At 40.2% G+C, this 18,091-nt stretch overlaps 1 protein-coding gene across 1 annotated transcript in view; it reads right to left on the reverse strand.

Moving 5' to 3' along the window:
* The window catches only part of LOC310938191 (poly [ADP-ribose] polymerase tankyrase-1-like), a 78,560-nt gene that overhangs the window by 26,145 nt on the left and 34,324 nt on the right, over positions 1–18,091 (reverse strand). The window contains exons 7-13 of the mRNA XM_083902662.1: positions 4,794–4,888; positions 3,976–4,042; positions 3,579–3,765; positions 1,530–1,651; positions 1,356–1,447; positions 1,161–1,239; positions 45–216 (exon numbers count right to left, since the gene is read on the reverse strand). Coding sequence (XP_083758788.1) covers positions 45–216; positions 1,161–1,239; positions 1,356–1,447; positions 1,530–1,651; positions 3,579–3,765; positions 3,976–4,042; positions 4,794–4,888 — 814 coding nt within the window. The remainder of the gene's footprint in view (positions 1–44; positions 217–1,160; positions 1,240–1,355; positions 1,448–1,529; positions 1,652–3,578; positions 3,766–3,975; positions 4,043–4,793; positions 4,889–18,091) is intronic.

The following is an 18,091-nucleotide window of genomic DNA, read 5'->3' on the forward strand; positions in this document are numbered from 1 at the left end:
TCACACACCCACCCACAAACACACACAAACACAAGGTAACATACCGTTGAGTATCTGCTGAACAGCTTCATTCCCCATTTGAGCAGCAGTGAAACCCTGCAGTGATACCAGCGAGGCGTCGGCCCCGTATCCTAGCAACAGCCTGCAGGTCTGAAGATGGCCGGCCAGCGCCGCGCGGTGCAGTGCCGTCTGACCCAGCGTGTCCAAGGCGTTCACCTGCAAAAAAAACACAAACACTTTAGGCGCTAATTCATGAAGCTATCCGCGTTTTAGTCCTTAAAGTGCGACACTTTTTAAATATAAGGACAGAGAATCACAGAAAAAATAACATAGTCTTGTTTAAGCTTTGAATCCCTTCAACATTCAACCTCGTTTTTCATCAACAATATGATTTTTATTGCTAAATACTCATGTGGTTCAGGTTCATCATGACATATATTGAGATATTGATGTAAATAATCTAATGGACAAATCAACTGAGACAAAAGTCTGTTTTTAACCTAATCCGACAAATAGCCGAAAGCAAAAAAAACATCAATACAGTCATAAAGCAGTGGATTCGCAACACTGCCTACAGAGGTGTAATAAACAGGTATATTGTTAGAGATTGCAGTGTGTGTAGGTGGGGTGTGGATATTGGAGGACATTTAATCACATTTGTTCCACATTCAGCTCCGTACACGGGTCAGTACCAGAGTGATCACACAGTGAAGTTCAAGAGGACACCATTTTTGCAGTAATGACAACGTGATGGGTGACAATTTTATTTATTTTTTATTTATTTACTGAAAAGTTGTTGTTAAAAACAAGACACTTAGTATGTCAAGTCCGACCAAGCATATACATGCAGGAGTAATCGGACTATGAATCACATTATCCAGGTATGTTAGTCCGACTAAGACTAGCGCCCGATTTTAGTTGGACTAGATGCCATTAAGAAAACGAAATCTTAGTCTGAATAAAATTGGATAATTAAAGTAATGATGGGAGCTGTGCACTGTAGTAAACCTACAGTATATGAAATAAAAATGTGTGACTTTAGCATCTGTAGAGACATGGATTGACGTACAACATGAAGGGTGGGTATGATAATTATTAGGTGGAAGAAGATAGAGAGAGATAAATTCATACTACAGGAAATATAAATGGTGGCAGTTTACCTTTGCACCGTGTTTCTGAAGCACCTCCATAATATCGTTATGAGCTCGCTCTGCAGCCACGTGAAGAGGAGTCATGAAACTACACACAAAAAAAAAGAAGTATAGTAGGTTTGGGTTGGTTTCTCAGGTAATATACAAATATTTAAAGCATGTTTTTACACTGTTATTTGTACACATATGTAAGTAAACACTTACTCTTTATTCTTTTCATTAACATTGGCTCCTTTCCTCAGCAGCAGCTCTGTCACCTGTTTCCTTTTAGGGTGAGGCGATGCTACTGCACAGTGCTACGAGACAGAAACGCCGTATTAGTATGGTCACGTGTGTGGATATCGTTACGTGCAGTGTGCACGTGTGTGTTTATCTCACCAGCGCCGTCTCATGCGTGTGTGGGTGTTTGAAGTTGATGATCTCCAGCGCCAGGGTCTTCTTCGCTTTCGCCATGTCAGCCTCTCGAGCAGCTTGGAGAAGCGAGTGGCCCTTGAACTCATCTGAGAGCACACAGACAGACAGACAACACATTCATACATCACTTCAAAGTTGTTGCCCCCCCCCCCCCCCCATGCATTATAACAGCACACGGAGCGGAAACAACTGATTATCCCCTCGAGGACCAAAAAATTACCAGAAACAAAACCACTTTGTTTCGGAAGCATTTTAAGCAGCATAAAAAGGATTCTGCTTTGAGTCGGAGCAACGGCGTTCATGCATTCATAATCAGACATTCAGACAAATGGAAAGGGCACCACAGATGTCGCATCTTCTCGCTTAAGACAGAGAGGGGGGGGGGGGGCAAATTGAACAACATAGAAAATAGCTGATGTATTGGAAAAAGCCTCTTTATAAAGCAATTTATTCAGAACGTATTTGTCATGTCTGTGAGCGTTCTGCTCAGTGGCTGCCAAACTTTGAAGGAAACTTTATGTATTTGCAGTGTTTTATTTCAAGTTAAAGTCCTAGAGTGGACATTTTTGTGGAGATTTTAAGGATTAAATACATTATATATCTCCTTTCAGTCTAAATGATCTCTCAGCTGGAGCTTTGACACCGTTAGTTCAGCTTCACAAAAAAGAAACCCATTTCTTTGTGGAGTTTTGGATTTTGCAGAAATATACACACTATATAGTAGACTATCTCAGCAGGCACGCCCCGGCCATGAAGGCAGTTGCCTGGCAACCTCATAGCAGAAAAGCAAATAACTGCTTTCTCTGGTTTTTTTTTCCTTCTAAAATGTCACACTATTCCTTTAAGAGGCCACCGTTATGCTTTACTCGCTCCAATGTCACGTTCGGTACCTTCAACACCTTTCCACGTTTGTCAAGGTGATGTGAATGAATCAGTTCTTACTGTCGGGGAAAACAAAAAAATCTGAATTCAAGGCAAAGACGAGGCTGAAAGTCAAGGCCACTCTTTCTCACACTGGAAGCTTCAGGTGAAAAGATTCCTGACAGAGACAAAGACTCAATGTTCTGCGTTTGCTTTAACTGAAGAAAAAACACTCAATAAAATGAATTTCACTAAACTGCTCTGTTACATTCATAAGAGATTTTTGTCTCACTTTTGAACAAAGAAAAACAAAAAGAAAGGGCTTATTAATACTGTAGATACACGGAGAGATGAAAATACACTTTGTGTGGTTGTGAATCCACTTAATTTCAAAATAGAATAAGAGACAATATTTATTTAAGGGTATTGAAAGGCTCATTAAAACTGATTCTGAAGCAAAGGTGCTTCCATTCAGCCAAATAAGTTTGTTGCAAGTTTCTTGCCAAGGTAAAAAAATAATATTCGCAGAGGTAAATAAATTGTTTGATTACTCACTTTTTAAATCTGCATTAATTACTTATTCATGTATGTTTACACAATTCTGTTCTCAGAAACTTTACTTACATAACAAGTGGATTAAAGTACAGACAAAAAAAATGCAGACTGGAAAGACAAACCATGGTCGTTGTTCAATAAATCTTTGTTGATTCGTTGAATTTCAGTTCCCTGTCGAGTAAAATCTGCATAGCACAGCTGCAATAGAAAAACCCAGACCAGTCCACCCCCAGTGTTCTCTTCTGCTACTGTGTTTTGAACTCATGGCTACACAGGAAACAAACAAACAACTGTACAAACACCCAAAAACCGTGCACAAGTTTAGAATTTATATTTGCTCCGCTCAGCTTATCCGAGCATGTAAATGTGCTGATTATCAGATACTGGCATCTGTCTCGCTTCACGCTCATAATTCCTTGTTTTCTGCTTCAGGAAACAACAAGAGAGTTAAAGCCCAACGGTTAAATAAATCCATACCTGACCTGGTGCAAACACGCCCTACCAAAATATCATCTCCTCATTAATTCAGCACCGTGACGCATTTAGAGGTGTCCTACGGAACGGCTGCTGCTGTTTATGCAAATGCCGCACACTCACATGTGAGTCTCTCCTTCAGCTCGGGAGTGGGCGCCATGTCCACGGAGCTCTTGCTGTGGCAGTTGAGCAGGGTCGGGTCGGCCCCGTGGCTCAGCAGCAGGGAGCAGACCTCCACTCGGTTTTTAGATGCCGCTTCATGGAGCGGAGTGAACTGCCACAGATCCATGGCATTAACGCACGCTCCATGCTGGAAGAAAAAGAAAGCGAGGAGAGCAGCATGAAGCAGGTAGAGAAGGAAAGGACACACAGCACAGGGTTTTCAGGAGCATCTGTTTTTTTACCTCATTAAAACAAAAAACGTTAAAAGAAACACTTAAAAATACCGAATGAGATGTTTGATGAAATAACTGAATCATACAAATATAATCATATTCTTTACTTTGGTTATTGTGTTTACCTTAAGCAGAAGCTCTGTAACTTCATAGTGTCCATACGAGCAGGCGTTGTGTAGAGGCACCAAACCACTGGAGGAGCCAAAAACAAGAGGGGGGGGGGGGAGAACTCATTATCTCTCTGCTGCATTTTTATGTCTTCAGCTCGATAAAGATGTTTATAAGACAACAAAATTTGATAGCCAACATCCCATAATTGGAAAAATCATTGCGCTCACAATCAAAAATGTCTGGTAATATATGAGTTTGGGACAAATTGGTTTGATATCACAATTATGGCTGAATCAATTACACAATTCTTTGATTCAATTCAAAAAGTGTTTTCTGATTTTGCAGCTTCTTAAATGTGAATATTTTTCAGGTTTCTTTGCTCCATATAAGAAAAAAAAAATCATTAAAACTGAATCATTTTGGTTTGTGGACATAATAAGACATTTGAGAACATCATCATTTCCAGGTTTTTAACACTTTCTGGACCAAACGATGACTCGATTAATCGAGGAAAATAATCGACAGAAAACAATCGTTTGTTGCAGCCCTACTTACAATGAACAACATTTATTTATTTGTTTATTTCGGGCATGTCAGTTAGATCAATCGTCATCACACGTCATCTTAGTTTAATTCATACACATGGCCACACATACACATTTCAGTAGTTTGATTATTAACTTGAATGGTGTGAGAGCCCGTTTCTGCCGTTTTTATTCATCCATCTCTTCTGCAGCTTTTGCTGCTGCTTTATTCAAATTCTGGTCTCTTTTTTTAAGTTGTCTTCCTTTGACAATCTCATTTTTATTTCACGTTTCTTCATTGTACATACCCCTTGTCCTTGGCGTGGACATCTGCTCCATGCTGTAGTAACAGCTGAACTATCCTCACCCTGTTGTATCCTGCTGCCAGGTGGAGCGGGGTGGACTGGAGAGAGAGAGAGAGAGAGAAGGGAGGGAAAAAAAGAGTAAATGTTTAGCCCATATGTTCTTTTTCACCATGACTTCATTACGACCAGTCATGTATACAAGGAGGAAGCACACGTTTGGACATTTGGGTTGTTTTTTTTCTTTTTTCGCTGAGCAACAGGAACATTTCTAGAAGGCAGGACTTCTCAAGGAGAAATTGGATTTTCTCAGTCTACAGTCACAAAGTCAAACTGCATGTCCACTATAAAACCGGTGAAAAGCTGCAGCTCTTAATGCTTTATGACCGAGATGAGACCGCTTCATGTCTCCGTGCACTGTTTTCTTGATTTGCTATCAGCAAAGACCTCAGAGAGTAGAAATGAAATGAAGATGTTGAGACTGAAATTATATTATGAATAGGACTGGGATTAAATCTAAATTTCCATTTGTCACTTGCGTCATTTAAAGTCAAGACAGCGAGTATTTTGACGGTTGCATCTATTTTTTTTAGGCTCTGCGCTTTAATGCATTTGCTTTGAAATAGAATAATGGATATTACATCAAAATGCCAACTCTGGGATTTGACTCGAGCAGGTCTCCACTGGCACAGACAGAAGTGTGTGGGCGATTTAGCCCTTTTTAACACGGCGCTTAAAGTTCACAGTATAAAGTGACACTGAAAGACACAGCTGCTCAGGCCCGAGAGACAAAGGAGTTTTGAACACAGACCCCGTTAAAAGGGCCAAATCTCCCACACAGTTCTGTCTAAGCTGATGAAAACTGACTCAACTTAATGTGGAGGAATTGCACTTTCATGTGCGTGTAATTTCAAACTGTGATTGTCCATGAAGGCACAGGTTGAGCTGCATTCATAACAGGAGCGAAGAATCTGTATTCCAGGACAACACTGAACCTCCGATGTTCCCCCACAAAACCGACTACAGTTGCTGTGAATCATACATTATTAAAATAATATTCATGAGCGAAGATGTTGTGAGTGGCACACCATTGTTGCACCCATACAATGCCAACTGCTACCAATGTCACCATGAACAAAAACAACAATCTAAATCAGAGTGTGATTAAACAACAGGCAGCAAACAGGAGGTTTGACTACTTTAAAGGTGCCATATGTAAGAATGTGGCCAAAAACGGTTACTACACTCAAATTCAAAATACTGAGGTCTTTTAGGTTTCGTTTTCTGACGTAACTGGCAACCCGTGGTTGCTCGGCAGCCGAGACTCTACTGACCACATGTCAAAACATGATTTCAAAACATAAATTTGCAGTCTGTAAAATATTTTTTTTAATGCAAATATTTTGTCTGTACTGTTGTTGTTGGTGAGTTCAGTATGTTTTATGAACATTATTCCTGAGTCTCTGTGACATATTAGGAGGGTTTTATGGCCAGTCGCTTTAGATTTATTACATACTGTAGCTTTAAAGGAACTCTGAAGTTTGTGTTATTGCTATTTTTGTCTTATAAAGCTCACGACAACATCGTTAAATGTAGTTTTTTTTTTTGGTTTAGTTGATCACGATTAGCCATTACACTCAAAACGGTGTGGTACAAAATGAAGGAAAATGATACAGAAAGGAAAAATGTTCCTTTTTATAAAAGAATGTCATCACTGACTAACAATGGCACAAAAATTATACCACAAATTACACGGCCTGGTTTATTCTCTGGCAGAGTACAAGAGAACAAACCAATGAGTCACTCAAAAAAAAAAGAACAAAGGTGCAAAAATAATGGGAGCTCATACATGAGAGCAAAAATAATTGTCAATCACGCAAAGGTCCATAATTGCTCCGCGTGCCACTTTGCCGAGAGTTTAGAGGACATCTTGAAAAATAAACGGTGATATCTGCTGCTGTATCAGCTCAGCGGAGGATTAGCAGCAGCAGCAGCAGCAGCGAGGCAGAGTTGGGAGGACAGATGGTTCACTCGTATTTACAGCATGTGACAACGGCGTTGCGGGGAACAGTACACAGTGCTCAGTTTGTCACAACCCTCGCTTCATATTATGCACTGTCATTCTGTGTCTATGTTCTTGTTCTTGTGAATATAAATAAAGAGTGACACATTAAAAAAACAACAACAACAACGATATAGCTTTAAGTGCATCTTAGCTACCAGTGAGTCATCACTTCAGCCTGTCCATTACACACACACACACACACACACACACACACACACACAAACACACTGACACAGACACACATGCTGCTGCATCACCATGATGATGTTGCCAGGGTCAGACTGAGTAGTTTAAGTTCCAACTTCTCAATCTGTCAATATCTTTCTTCAATGTGTGTGTGTGTGTGTGTTGACTATTGACATGTTCACACAGAAGCTTATTTAAATTCAAGTCATAAAAATAACCCCAGCTCCAGTTGAAACCTTTAATATGATCGTCTGACCTCGGCACCCACATGCCGTGTGTGTGTAAATAATCAAAATGATCACTCATTTATCATTTTCCTAGTGCTGAGCTGCCATTTTATGCTTTTTTGTTCATGTAAATGTAAATGACTTCTCCTTTGGCCTTATTATACAAATATATCAACAAATAAGACTTTAAATGACGTTATCTATAGTAGGGTAGTGAAAATGACAAGGTCCCAATCTATTCTGGTGTACTCGGGTACAGCAACCTTTAAATTCAGTGCACAAACATGAGCAAAGCACGGCAGAGACTAAAATAAACATTTGTGACTTCATATTTTTACTTTGGGGTAACGCAGGAGTGAAACATTAACAACCAAAACCAATGGAAATGGTGTTAAAGTAACACAACGTAGGATTTACTCTCGGGTCCCCCTGCAGTTGGTAACCGGTATTGCCTGTTACAAATGCAGCAAAATACATGTGGCAAATGTTTGGGTTCCTTTTGTCTCATTGCAGTGCCAACCCAAAACCCAAAGTTCCAGGCTTTGACTGTGGTGAGAATGACCTTGGAGACATTACTTGAAGGTTAAACTCCCAACATTTCTAAAAACACATGGTGTTGGGTTTAAAATTCATGGCTACACTCACAAATCTTAACATGAACGAGGCTTTTATTGTGTCATAATTAATAATTAATTTGAGGGTTTGCTCTTTTCTTTATTTGATTTGTTTGTTTTCTGTCTGCAAGGTTTTGTAATGCCATTCATTTTTTAGGGTGGCTGTTCATTCACTGCACCGGAGTTACGAGTTAATTAACTAGATGTAGTTTGCGTTTTGCTCCTGTCCAACTGTTTTGTGTTTTTTTTTTTTCCCTCCTCCCTTTAAAGTCACCTAAGACTCAGTGAAATATGTTGCCCTAAAGTGAAACCTGGTGGACTATATTTCAAACAGATTCAATCGGCACCTGGAGAGGCAGCCTGAAAGGGAACAATAGTAATAAAAAATACTCTATTACTCTCCGTGTTGTGTTTTAATCATCTAAAAGCCGTCTTTGAGAGGTGGAGGATGGGGAAGGAGATGAAAGAGAAGAGTGCGCGAGCAAAAACAAATGAAGCACAAGAATCTGGGCAGAGGGGCTTGTTCAGGTTTGGATGGAAAAGAAAACACTTTCTTTCCTTGATAGCATTTTGTGTTGTTGTTGCTTTCTGATTTATTTCCCTATTTGCCCTAAAAAACAACATTTAAATGGTAGCTGCAAATTCAAAGAGCACACATTATAAAGTTTACTAGATTGGTAACCTGAAGTCAAATTCACACATTTTAACTTGTCATTAAAAACACATGCGGTCTGTAATCAGCTGCTGTGTTGGTCTTTTTTGTTTCCAATTTTCTTAAACCTCTACTCCCCCCCTTCTCACTCTCCTTCTTAGGAGCCTGTCAAGTTGTTCCCATGACAACGGTGACTGGTAGCTGTCAGCAGTTGCCATAGCAATGAGACAATATATCTGAGAAGGTGAATGGTAAAATTTAAAAAAATCAATGTTAAAGGTCCAATTTATAGTGTTTAATTGTTTAAAAATAAAGTTTCCTACACCATTGATATGTACGTTAGGAAAGACGCTTGCGTTTCAGAGGCAACCATCTCACGTTGATGTTTTCACATTTAGAAATGGATTACTACTCAAACAAAGTAGAAAGACTTATTCCAGTTACAAATATGATGCATTATAGATGTAACCTGGTCCGCGATGGTGTTTCTTGACAAACTAACAATTTTAAGAGTCTGTATCTGGTCTGCCGGCCACTGATTGGTCAGAGAGTGTCGTCACTGGAAGAGTCACGAGCACGAGAATCAAACCGAACAATGCCTGAACAATAGAACAGTTAAAAAGACTGGAAAATCCTGAAATAATGCGTTTATCTCCAAGGAAATGAGAAAATCTCAACATTCAACAGAGGAGTCTGGTGTATTTAGCGACAGCACTGCTGAAAGCTGCAGATCGTGAGCCAAATCACAACCCGTTCAGCCGTATTTTGGTTCAGTGACTGTGTCTTTTAATTAACTGATTGTAATGATTCAGTGCACTGAAAACATCTGCTTTGCTCGTCACTAGTTTATGTGTTTGTGTCGCTTATAAAACAACGTCACAACAGTTCCGTGCAGCCGCGCTAACGCCCACGTTGAGGAGGTAACTACAGTAATGGAAAACAACGCGCCTGATACCAAAGAGCCATTAGTGTTGTCCCCCATTAATTGTACATGAACCTTCCAAACACCGCGCTTCATTTGAGTCACCAACACCACAGATATCACCAGAGATTCTGGAGAGTTCCTCAAACAAATATTACAGTGACTTACGATTTAATTTATTTTTGCAGGCAAAATCACGCAAGCCGGCCTGTAACATAAATAGCTCCCTCACTGTCTACTTGCAGTGAAACTTAATATATAAACCACAATCACACACACAGTGTAGAAACTGGAGGGGCAGCGCTGTGATCTGCTGCGTCGGCGAGAGCATCAATCAGCAACCGAGTGAGCGCCGAGGTCATAAATATCTTCACCTGTGAGAAATGGCGAGGAGATTCTTTGCAATCCATCAGGTGCCTGACAAAAGTACAAACTACATCGAGTGGAAATGAGATGCACGTTCATTTCATTGCGGACAATTGGCTGATTATAAGAATACTGTGTTTGATGAACCGTTAAAGGGGACATATTATGAAAAATCAACTTTTTAATCATTTAAATCCTTATATTTGGGACTCTGAAGGTTCTATTAGTCGGCAAAGTGTGAAAAAGATGACTCACTCATGTTATTGTGGTCCTCCTCAATCTAAGTACAGCGAAGTTGACTTCTGCACTCATTGGGACATCACAATGCGCTAAATACCTGGAATTGGTGGACACATGTTATATATGACGGCAATGTGCCTGCTAGAGCCTGCAAATGATCACTTTTCCAAATGCTAACTTGGACCTAAAGGTGGACCTAAAGAGATACTACTAAATAGAGCGTTCTGAACAGGGCTGTTTTGGCAGGGTGATTGAACTGCTGTGGTGCTTCATCCTTATGGTATTTTGACCGACGGACACCGGGGAACTAGTTTAACTTGGAGAAATAGGGTATAATATGACCCCGTTAAGGCCTTTGTAGGCCACACAGATTAACACTACCTTTACCCAAAATGTTTCCAATGCCATTTACATCAATAGAAACGTCATATTTCTACTCAAGGTAATGCACTTCATTTTAACCAACTGTTACTGACATTACCCACCCATGTCGGCTATTATTTAAACCACATATGAGACGTCAGAGTGAGGACAGAAACATTTGGTATAAATCATTTGCCAGTGTGTTGTCTTTCATTTTTTTCCATTTTATTATGTGAATTCCCCACTACGAGACGAGTGAAAGAAGCAAACGTGACAGCAATTCCCATGATCCTACACTGCTTCCCGACATCGTCAAACCCAGTCTTTTGTTATTATTATATTCCCAGTGGCAGAGATTACATACTGTACTTTTATTATTAATGTGAGAAATAAACATTTTTGGAGGGATGATATTCTAAAAAAGAATACAAATATACCTGAGATCTTTAGTGTCAGAACAAAACTGAACTTGATTAATTTAGTTAGATTGTTTTTTTTATTAGTTGAAACACTTTATTTGTATTTATGAAATGTAAATGACTTGATGAATATGTTCAAAAACAACTTGTGCATCAAAATTTATAGATTGAGTGTTTTAAAGCTGTACTCCAAGAAAAAAAGTGAATATTGTCAGACGGTTTAACCTTCAAATAATCAAATCTAGCTGATATTTGCCTGACAAACAGTTGCATGAACACATCCTGACACACAGAAGCACACATACACATGTTTTTATATATCTTTAAGAGGACATAATACATTCCCCTTTACCCTTACCCTTACCCTAACCATCAAAACTAAGTGCCTTACCATACCCCAATTCTAACCCTAACCCCAAAACCAGGTCTTGAACCTGAAAAAACACTTTAAAATTATATGGCCCTAGACAAAATGTCCCCAAAAAGATATGTTTTTACATTTTCTGTAACTCCCAAAGACATAAATACACACACACATCAAACAGCTGACAGTTCAGAACCAGCCAACAGGTTGAAAGATAAATAACCTACAGCTAGTCGTCTCATCCTAAGCTCTCTGTGTGCACTCACAGTCGAGACTCACATGAAGTGATATCTCAGCCATCACCTGTTTATCTGCTCCCTGCTCTGCTCTCCAGACGAGAGGCAAAGGTGAGAGCTCCATGGGAGCTTTAAAGCCGAGCAGCTCAACAAAAAATAATATATATATATATATATATATAAGATGTTGAGAAAATACTGCTTGGGAACAAGAGGAAGTCACTTTATATCTCTGACGGACATCTTGTTTTTAATATCGTATTTCTCGGCATCGACTGACAGGCAAAATAACACATATCCCTTACAGCAGGAGTTCTACTGTCGTTTTAGAAGAACACAAAAATGTCAGTGTACAAGTCGACACTGAGCAGCCGTGACAATTCCTGCTGAGCTCATCCCCAATTATAAACACACATGTAAAGCATTGAATCAACAATTCCAAATACAGCACAAAGGGAGGTGAAGATAGTTATGGCAGCAAGCTGTGTTGTTATTAGTATATCATGAGAGTGATGCCGCTGAAGAGTCTCTCTATGGCTGAATGTTGCTTCCCACACAAGAGGCAAAGGAGACACTGTGATGCATCCCAGCAAGCAGCCGATACAAGTCAGCCAACAGGAATAAATTAATAGGAGTTATTTGCTTTAACTTATGCTACTGCAATCATTTTTAGTATTAATTAACTTAAGGGAATATGTACACTTTGCCACAGTTGGAAAGAGTGTGGTTACGGCGAGAGGCAACTCTGATATGAATGTGAAATGTCAGTGTTCACTGAGCCAGATAGTTATGAGAAATAAACAGCAATTAATCAATCCTATGGAGCCATAATTCAAATTGTAAAAAAACAAAAACAAGTAAGACTGTGATTTGCCTTATTACTTCTTAACTCTGTTATAATTTAAAAGCAAGATTCCATCAAAATAGGGTGTGCCTCACCTTTTGCCCTATGTATGCTGAGATTGGCACAGCTCCCCTCATGTTGAGGATAAAGCAGTAGAGGATGGATAGATGGATGCTCTATTGCAGGGGTCAACAACGTGGTGCCTGCGGGCACCTGGTAGCCGGCACCAATATGGTGCCGGCGGGCTCACTTCACCTCACCTCACCTCACTTGCATGTATCCATATGATCACTCAGTAAAATATCATTGATATTGTTTATAAAAAGTGATAATCATTAGCACTGGAATTAATGTGTATGCAATTAAATGCATAATATGAATAATTTAAATGGTAAAAAAAATGGTGCATAAAATGTTTATATGGTAGCCCTCCATATTATTCTTTACCCTTCAGGTAGCTCTCTTGTCTCAAAAAGGTTGGCGACCCCTGCTCTATTGTAAAGCCCAATTTATACTTCTGCGTAAAGTGCTCTGCGTAGCTACACAGAGTCCTCTGCGTCGACGCAGAACCTGTCGAAGAGCCTCTGCGTCGTCTCCGGGTGCACGGAATATTTTTTAAGTGTCCGTCACTCCGTCAAGGGACTACGGAGACGGCAAGAGCTGCGATTGGTCCTCAGGACAGGCCGAGCTAAGCTGCTCTGTGCCGGCTCTCAGTGCGCTCCGGGCGTCCTGACAGAGGCGGAGCTGATCCCCGCCGATAACGCCGCTGCCGAACTATAAATACGTCATATCTTAACACACACAGCACATGTTTAGACTCTAAATGTCCAATTTCTCGCCTCAAATTATCTTAAAACTGCGTTCCGTGACACAGAAAAGTGAGAAACGGCCACTTTTTCAACAACAGCAGTCTTTCTCTCTCTTTCTTTCTCGGACGCCATTTGCTCACTGTAGCCAGAAGCACAACAACCTTGCGCAGCGACCCCTACTGATCGGGCGGGAAATTGCAGCGAGTGTCCGTCACCACGACGCAGAAGTATAAATGCTCGAGGCGTCTCCGTGGTGACGCAGACGGATAACGCATACGCAGTCGGAGAAGTATAATGTGGCCTTAAGGATAAGTACTGATATGAATTGACTAAGAACACATGGTATTGAACAGGATACAGCCTACAGCTTCAGTTCAGCTTTAAAATTAATTATTTACGGACTGGGACAGGAAAAAACGGACCTGGCATTTTGGCATTTTCTAACATTTACCACCATAACAATTTCAGCCTTTCCCTTTAGCTCAGCTAAGGAGTCACACTCTGACGCCTGGGTCCAGGGTTCACGTCCGGATCCATGCATTCACCGAATGAAACAGTCCATTTACTGTATTAAACTAAAGGTTTGCCTATAACTGTTGGTGTCATGTACCTGTAAATATTACTTTCTGTTACTATAATATCTGACTCCATATGCATATCCATAGGCATATTTGTTCACTCGTGTACGGCTTATGTTGCCATTTAAAAATTATAATAGTAACATTGAAAAAGACACCCCAGATATAGAACATGAAACAATTAAAAATGGAACAATGTAATTGCCGGCTTCGCTATTGCGATGTCATTTAAAAACAATTAATTGCTTTGTTTTAACGCTTGTATATGATATACACATATACACGTGTTGTATAGACACTGCATTTAATCAAATATTTCTTCATCCTGACTGCAAAAAGTGGATGTTTTCAGCAATAAAACATGACATAACCCTACATTTAAGAGTGTGCAAACCTTCCACCCACTTAGATTCCCACAAAGTGAGGGGTCAAAACCCTGATCTATCTCATTTATAAAAGTCCTGAATGTGAATCAGCATGAAATCCAATATTTTCTCCCTTGGGCCATAAAATGCATCTCCAGGAAATTTGATTGGAATCCGCCTTTAACTTTTAAAGTTATGCTGCTACAAAAACAAACATCAAACCATAACCGCCCAGGCAGAGGTAATAATTAGAAAACATAATGCTAATGTTTAATTTGAGTTCTGAAAAGATAATCCTGAATGATTTATTAAATCACAACTAAACTGCCGGTAGAACACTTGAAATGAATCACAAATTCAGCACTCGATTCAAAGTTTTTAATTTGGGTAACCACAGACTGTGACATCTGATTCCCTGTGATAAACAAGCAGCGAAACCTGCAGGCTGCAAGTGTATACATCTTCCTCAGACAACAATACGCCGTGGGCTTACACAGAAGCAGGACGCTTAATTTGTCACTGACAGAAGTTTATTAAAACTTTCCCACACGCTATTTGTCATCTGCCAACTGAACGGTTAACAAATGCCTGTGGATATTTTCGCTCCCGTGTTTGAAAAGAGCAGAGGTGTAATGCCTTTCAGGCGGGGCATCGGGTTACATTTGCAAAGAAAGAAAGGGAAAAAAAAACACCCTATGAAGCAGAATTTACATTCACTCTTACGGCCTTGTGCACGTACAGCTGGCTTTGTTAAGACCAGGATCATTTGTTCAGACCAGGGGTGACAAGGGACACCTGCAAATGAGGGATTAAAGATGCACTACGCAACCTCAGGTGCTTACTTTTATATTTTTTGCTGTTGTTGATGTTATTATTCTGCCTCTGTTTCATCGTGAACAGAATCAATGCAACATCATTTACAATGCTGCAGCCTCATCTGAAAATGTGCACTGTCAAGCAATACTGTCAGACCTGACTGAGGGAGCGTTTGCGTGTATACAGCAGCAGCACGGGCGAGTGGGGGGCTAAAAGCGTGTATCCCCGAACAGTAGAACAGGCAACATTTTGTGGGCACTTTAAGGTGAAACTAAACCCCTAAACCTAAATGGGTGTTTAGTAATGTCATTTGTTGCTCCAAGTGCAAACACTCAGTTTATCTTTTACAGCTCAGTGGTATAGTCCACAGACCTTGGTGTGGAGGGCCGGGGTTCAGATCCCGGTCAGGGCAGGTCAGATAATACCCAGTGTGGGCCCTTAGGCAAGGCCCTTAATGCTATTTGCCTTTTTCAGATGTGAGAATCGATCAATGTAAGTCGCCTTGGATAAAATCGTCAGCTAAATGACATGTAATGTAATATTCAGTGATAAAAATTGGCATCCACATCTTCTCTCTAGTCAAACACCAGCTGCTGCAGTCAAATTTTAGTCACAGGTGGACACTGTTGTCTACGAGCTGGTGCTAGTAACTTAGAAATCTGTGATTCAGTCGGTTATTAAAACATTTACAAATAACAATATGATGTCATTTCATTAATGGTAATGGTGTGAAATGAAAAAAATATGTTTTTAAAGGTTACAGTAAAAGTCTGTTTACTATAGGAAAATGGATTTAATCTGAGTAATTAATTGTCATTGCCATTTTTTTGTTGTTGTTGTTTTTGTCGCTAATTTATTTCATTAATCAGCCAATTATCACTTATTTATGTCAGTTAGACATTTTAATTTTCAGGATCTGGATCTATGCAAATATATGAGTGCACTGCAGCCCAGACACAAAATGACAAAACCATAAGTGTTGTTCAATAACAAACCAGCCAAACATATCAGCAAAAATCTTTCAATTTACTCCATTTGTTGATCATTAGCTGCACTGATTCCTTAAGAAAATCCCATTTGTGGTCAACCTCTAAGCTTGATATTTACATATTATCTGGTTACATTTTCAACGTGTCCCATGAACTTTATTATAATGATGGAACTGTGTCATAAGCCAAAAGAAAAGTTCAAAATCAACTTTTCCTCAAAGTTAAATATTCTGTGTTCTATTCCTGAAAAGCTTCCTTTAGGAGAAACATGTTTTCCAGCAGCTGGGAATGATGCCAGTTGCCCTGGTGCTCTCAGCAGGATAAGATCACTCAATCAACATTTAAACAAGGCTTCAATGGAAGTGTCTCTCCCTCTCTCTCTCTGAATCGGAATCTCGGTCTTGCTCTCCACTTGCCATTTTCTTTGATTTGTGTGCCAGCTAGGACGCGAGTGGGTGCCATGATTCCTCGCTGGTAAAATATAGATCTAACGTTTTCGCAATGTTCGCAAATACGCTCGTAAACAAATGCAAACATGGATTTACAACAGATGGAGCTCGACACAGAGACGAAAACACGGACAGGTTTTCTCTGGAAAAGATGAACAGAAAAACCGGGTTTTACAGAACAGACGCTGAGTAGATGAAGCACAGAAGAAGGAAAGAGGGATTTCTACATCCATGTCAGTCCACATCCAGCGAGTGTGGGTGTGTTTGTGTGAGAGAACACAAGTGCAGGTTTTTGAAGTGTGGCTGCAGTTTGCTGGCTGCACTCATTTTCTGCTTCATCATTCAAAGGCCCGTTTGAAGGTTGAGACGTGAGGCATGGATGGAAGTAGCTTGAAGTTAGGATGACTAGAGGAATGCAGGATGCCCACACAGAACGGCCCTTCTGGACCTTTTTCTGGCATAAACACCTCTTCCTAATGAGGCAGGACTGCATTTCTGAGGAACTGGTTAAGTTCAGGGTTAAGATTTGTACGGTGAGGGTGAGGGTGGGCGATAAAACCCAGCATCAATGTCTCAACTCAGTTTAGTATAAGGCATGCCATTTTTCATGCGATAACCAAACTAGTTAGGAGCAAAGCAGTTGTTTTTGGTGTATTAAAGGTGCATTATGTAATAAATCCCAAGCAACTGGCCATAAAATCCTCTTAATAAGTCACAGACTGAGGAATAACGTTCATATAACATACTGAACTCACCAACAACAACAGTACAGCCAAAATATTTGCATCAAAAAAATCTTTTGCAGACTGCAAATCATGTTTATGTTTTGAAATCATGTTTTGGAATGTGGCGCCACCTACCACTGTCTACCAATCATTGCAGTTAGTAGAGTCTCAGCTGCTGAGCAACCACGGGTTGCCAGTTAGGTCAGAAAACGAAACCTTAAAGACCTTGTAGTAACCATTTTTGGCCACATTCTTACATATGGCATCTTTGAATTAGAATTAGAATCAGTTAATTAAAAAGATTAGCTCAGTACTTCTGGCAAGACCAGAGCGCAGACTCCGACACAGTCACTGAACTAAAATGCAGCTGATTCGGCTAACGGTGCTGTCGCTAAATACAAGAGACTCCTCTGTTAAATGTGGAGATTTTCGAAATTTCCTCTGCTAAAGTCTTTTTAACTGATCTAAAGTTTGGCATTGTTCGGTTTAATTCCTGTGTCGGAAGTCGTGCTCATGACTCACATGGTGACACTCTCTGACCAATCAATGGTCGGCAGTCTGTTGACGTCACATTTTGGTATCGACTCAGGTCGCTTGGAACCTCGCCAGAGCAAGTACTAAAAAAATTCCAGGTACCAAAAACTATCCCTAATGGAAAAGCAAAAAAAACGAGTCACGCTAGAACTATAAAGTGGAAAAACACTAATCGAGTAAAGGAGAGGGACAAGGTCAAGGAGTATTGGTAAGTAAGAGAAGGCAGAATGTTATGTTTAAGGTAGGAGATGATGCTTTGTTGAGGCTGTCCAAATAAATGGAAGTCAATGCAGTGTCCCTGAAAGAAGAGCTGCACAAACCTGTGTGTGTGTGTGTGCTTGGCTAAATGTATGTGGGAGGAAGGGGTAGGTTTCAATAGAGGCAGCTCTCCACTCAAATGTGCTAACAATATCCAACTCTGACGGGCCCTCAATCTTCTGATCATCTCTCTCACACACACACACACACACACACACATTACAGCTCTTACTGCCCATACCGCAGAAGTGCAGCAAGGAAAAAAAGAAGCTGTTACTCGAAA

The sequence above is a fragment of the Microchirus variegatus genome, assembly GCF_963457635.1.
Source record: "Microchirus variegatus genome assembly, chromosome: 16".
Lineage (NCBI taxonomy): Eukaryota > Metazoa > Chordata > Actinopteri > Pleuronectiformes > Soleidae > Microchirus > Microchirus variegatus.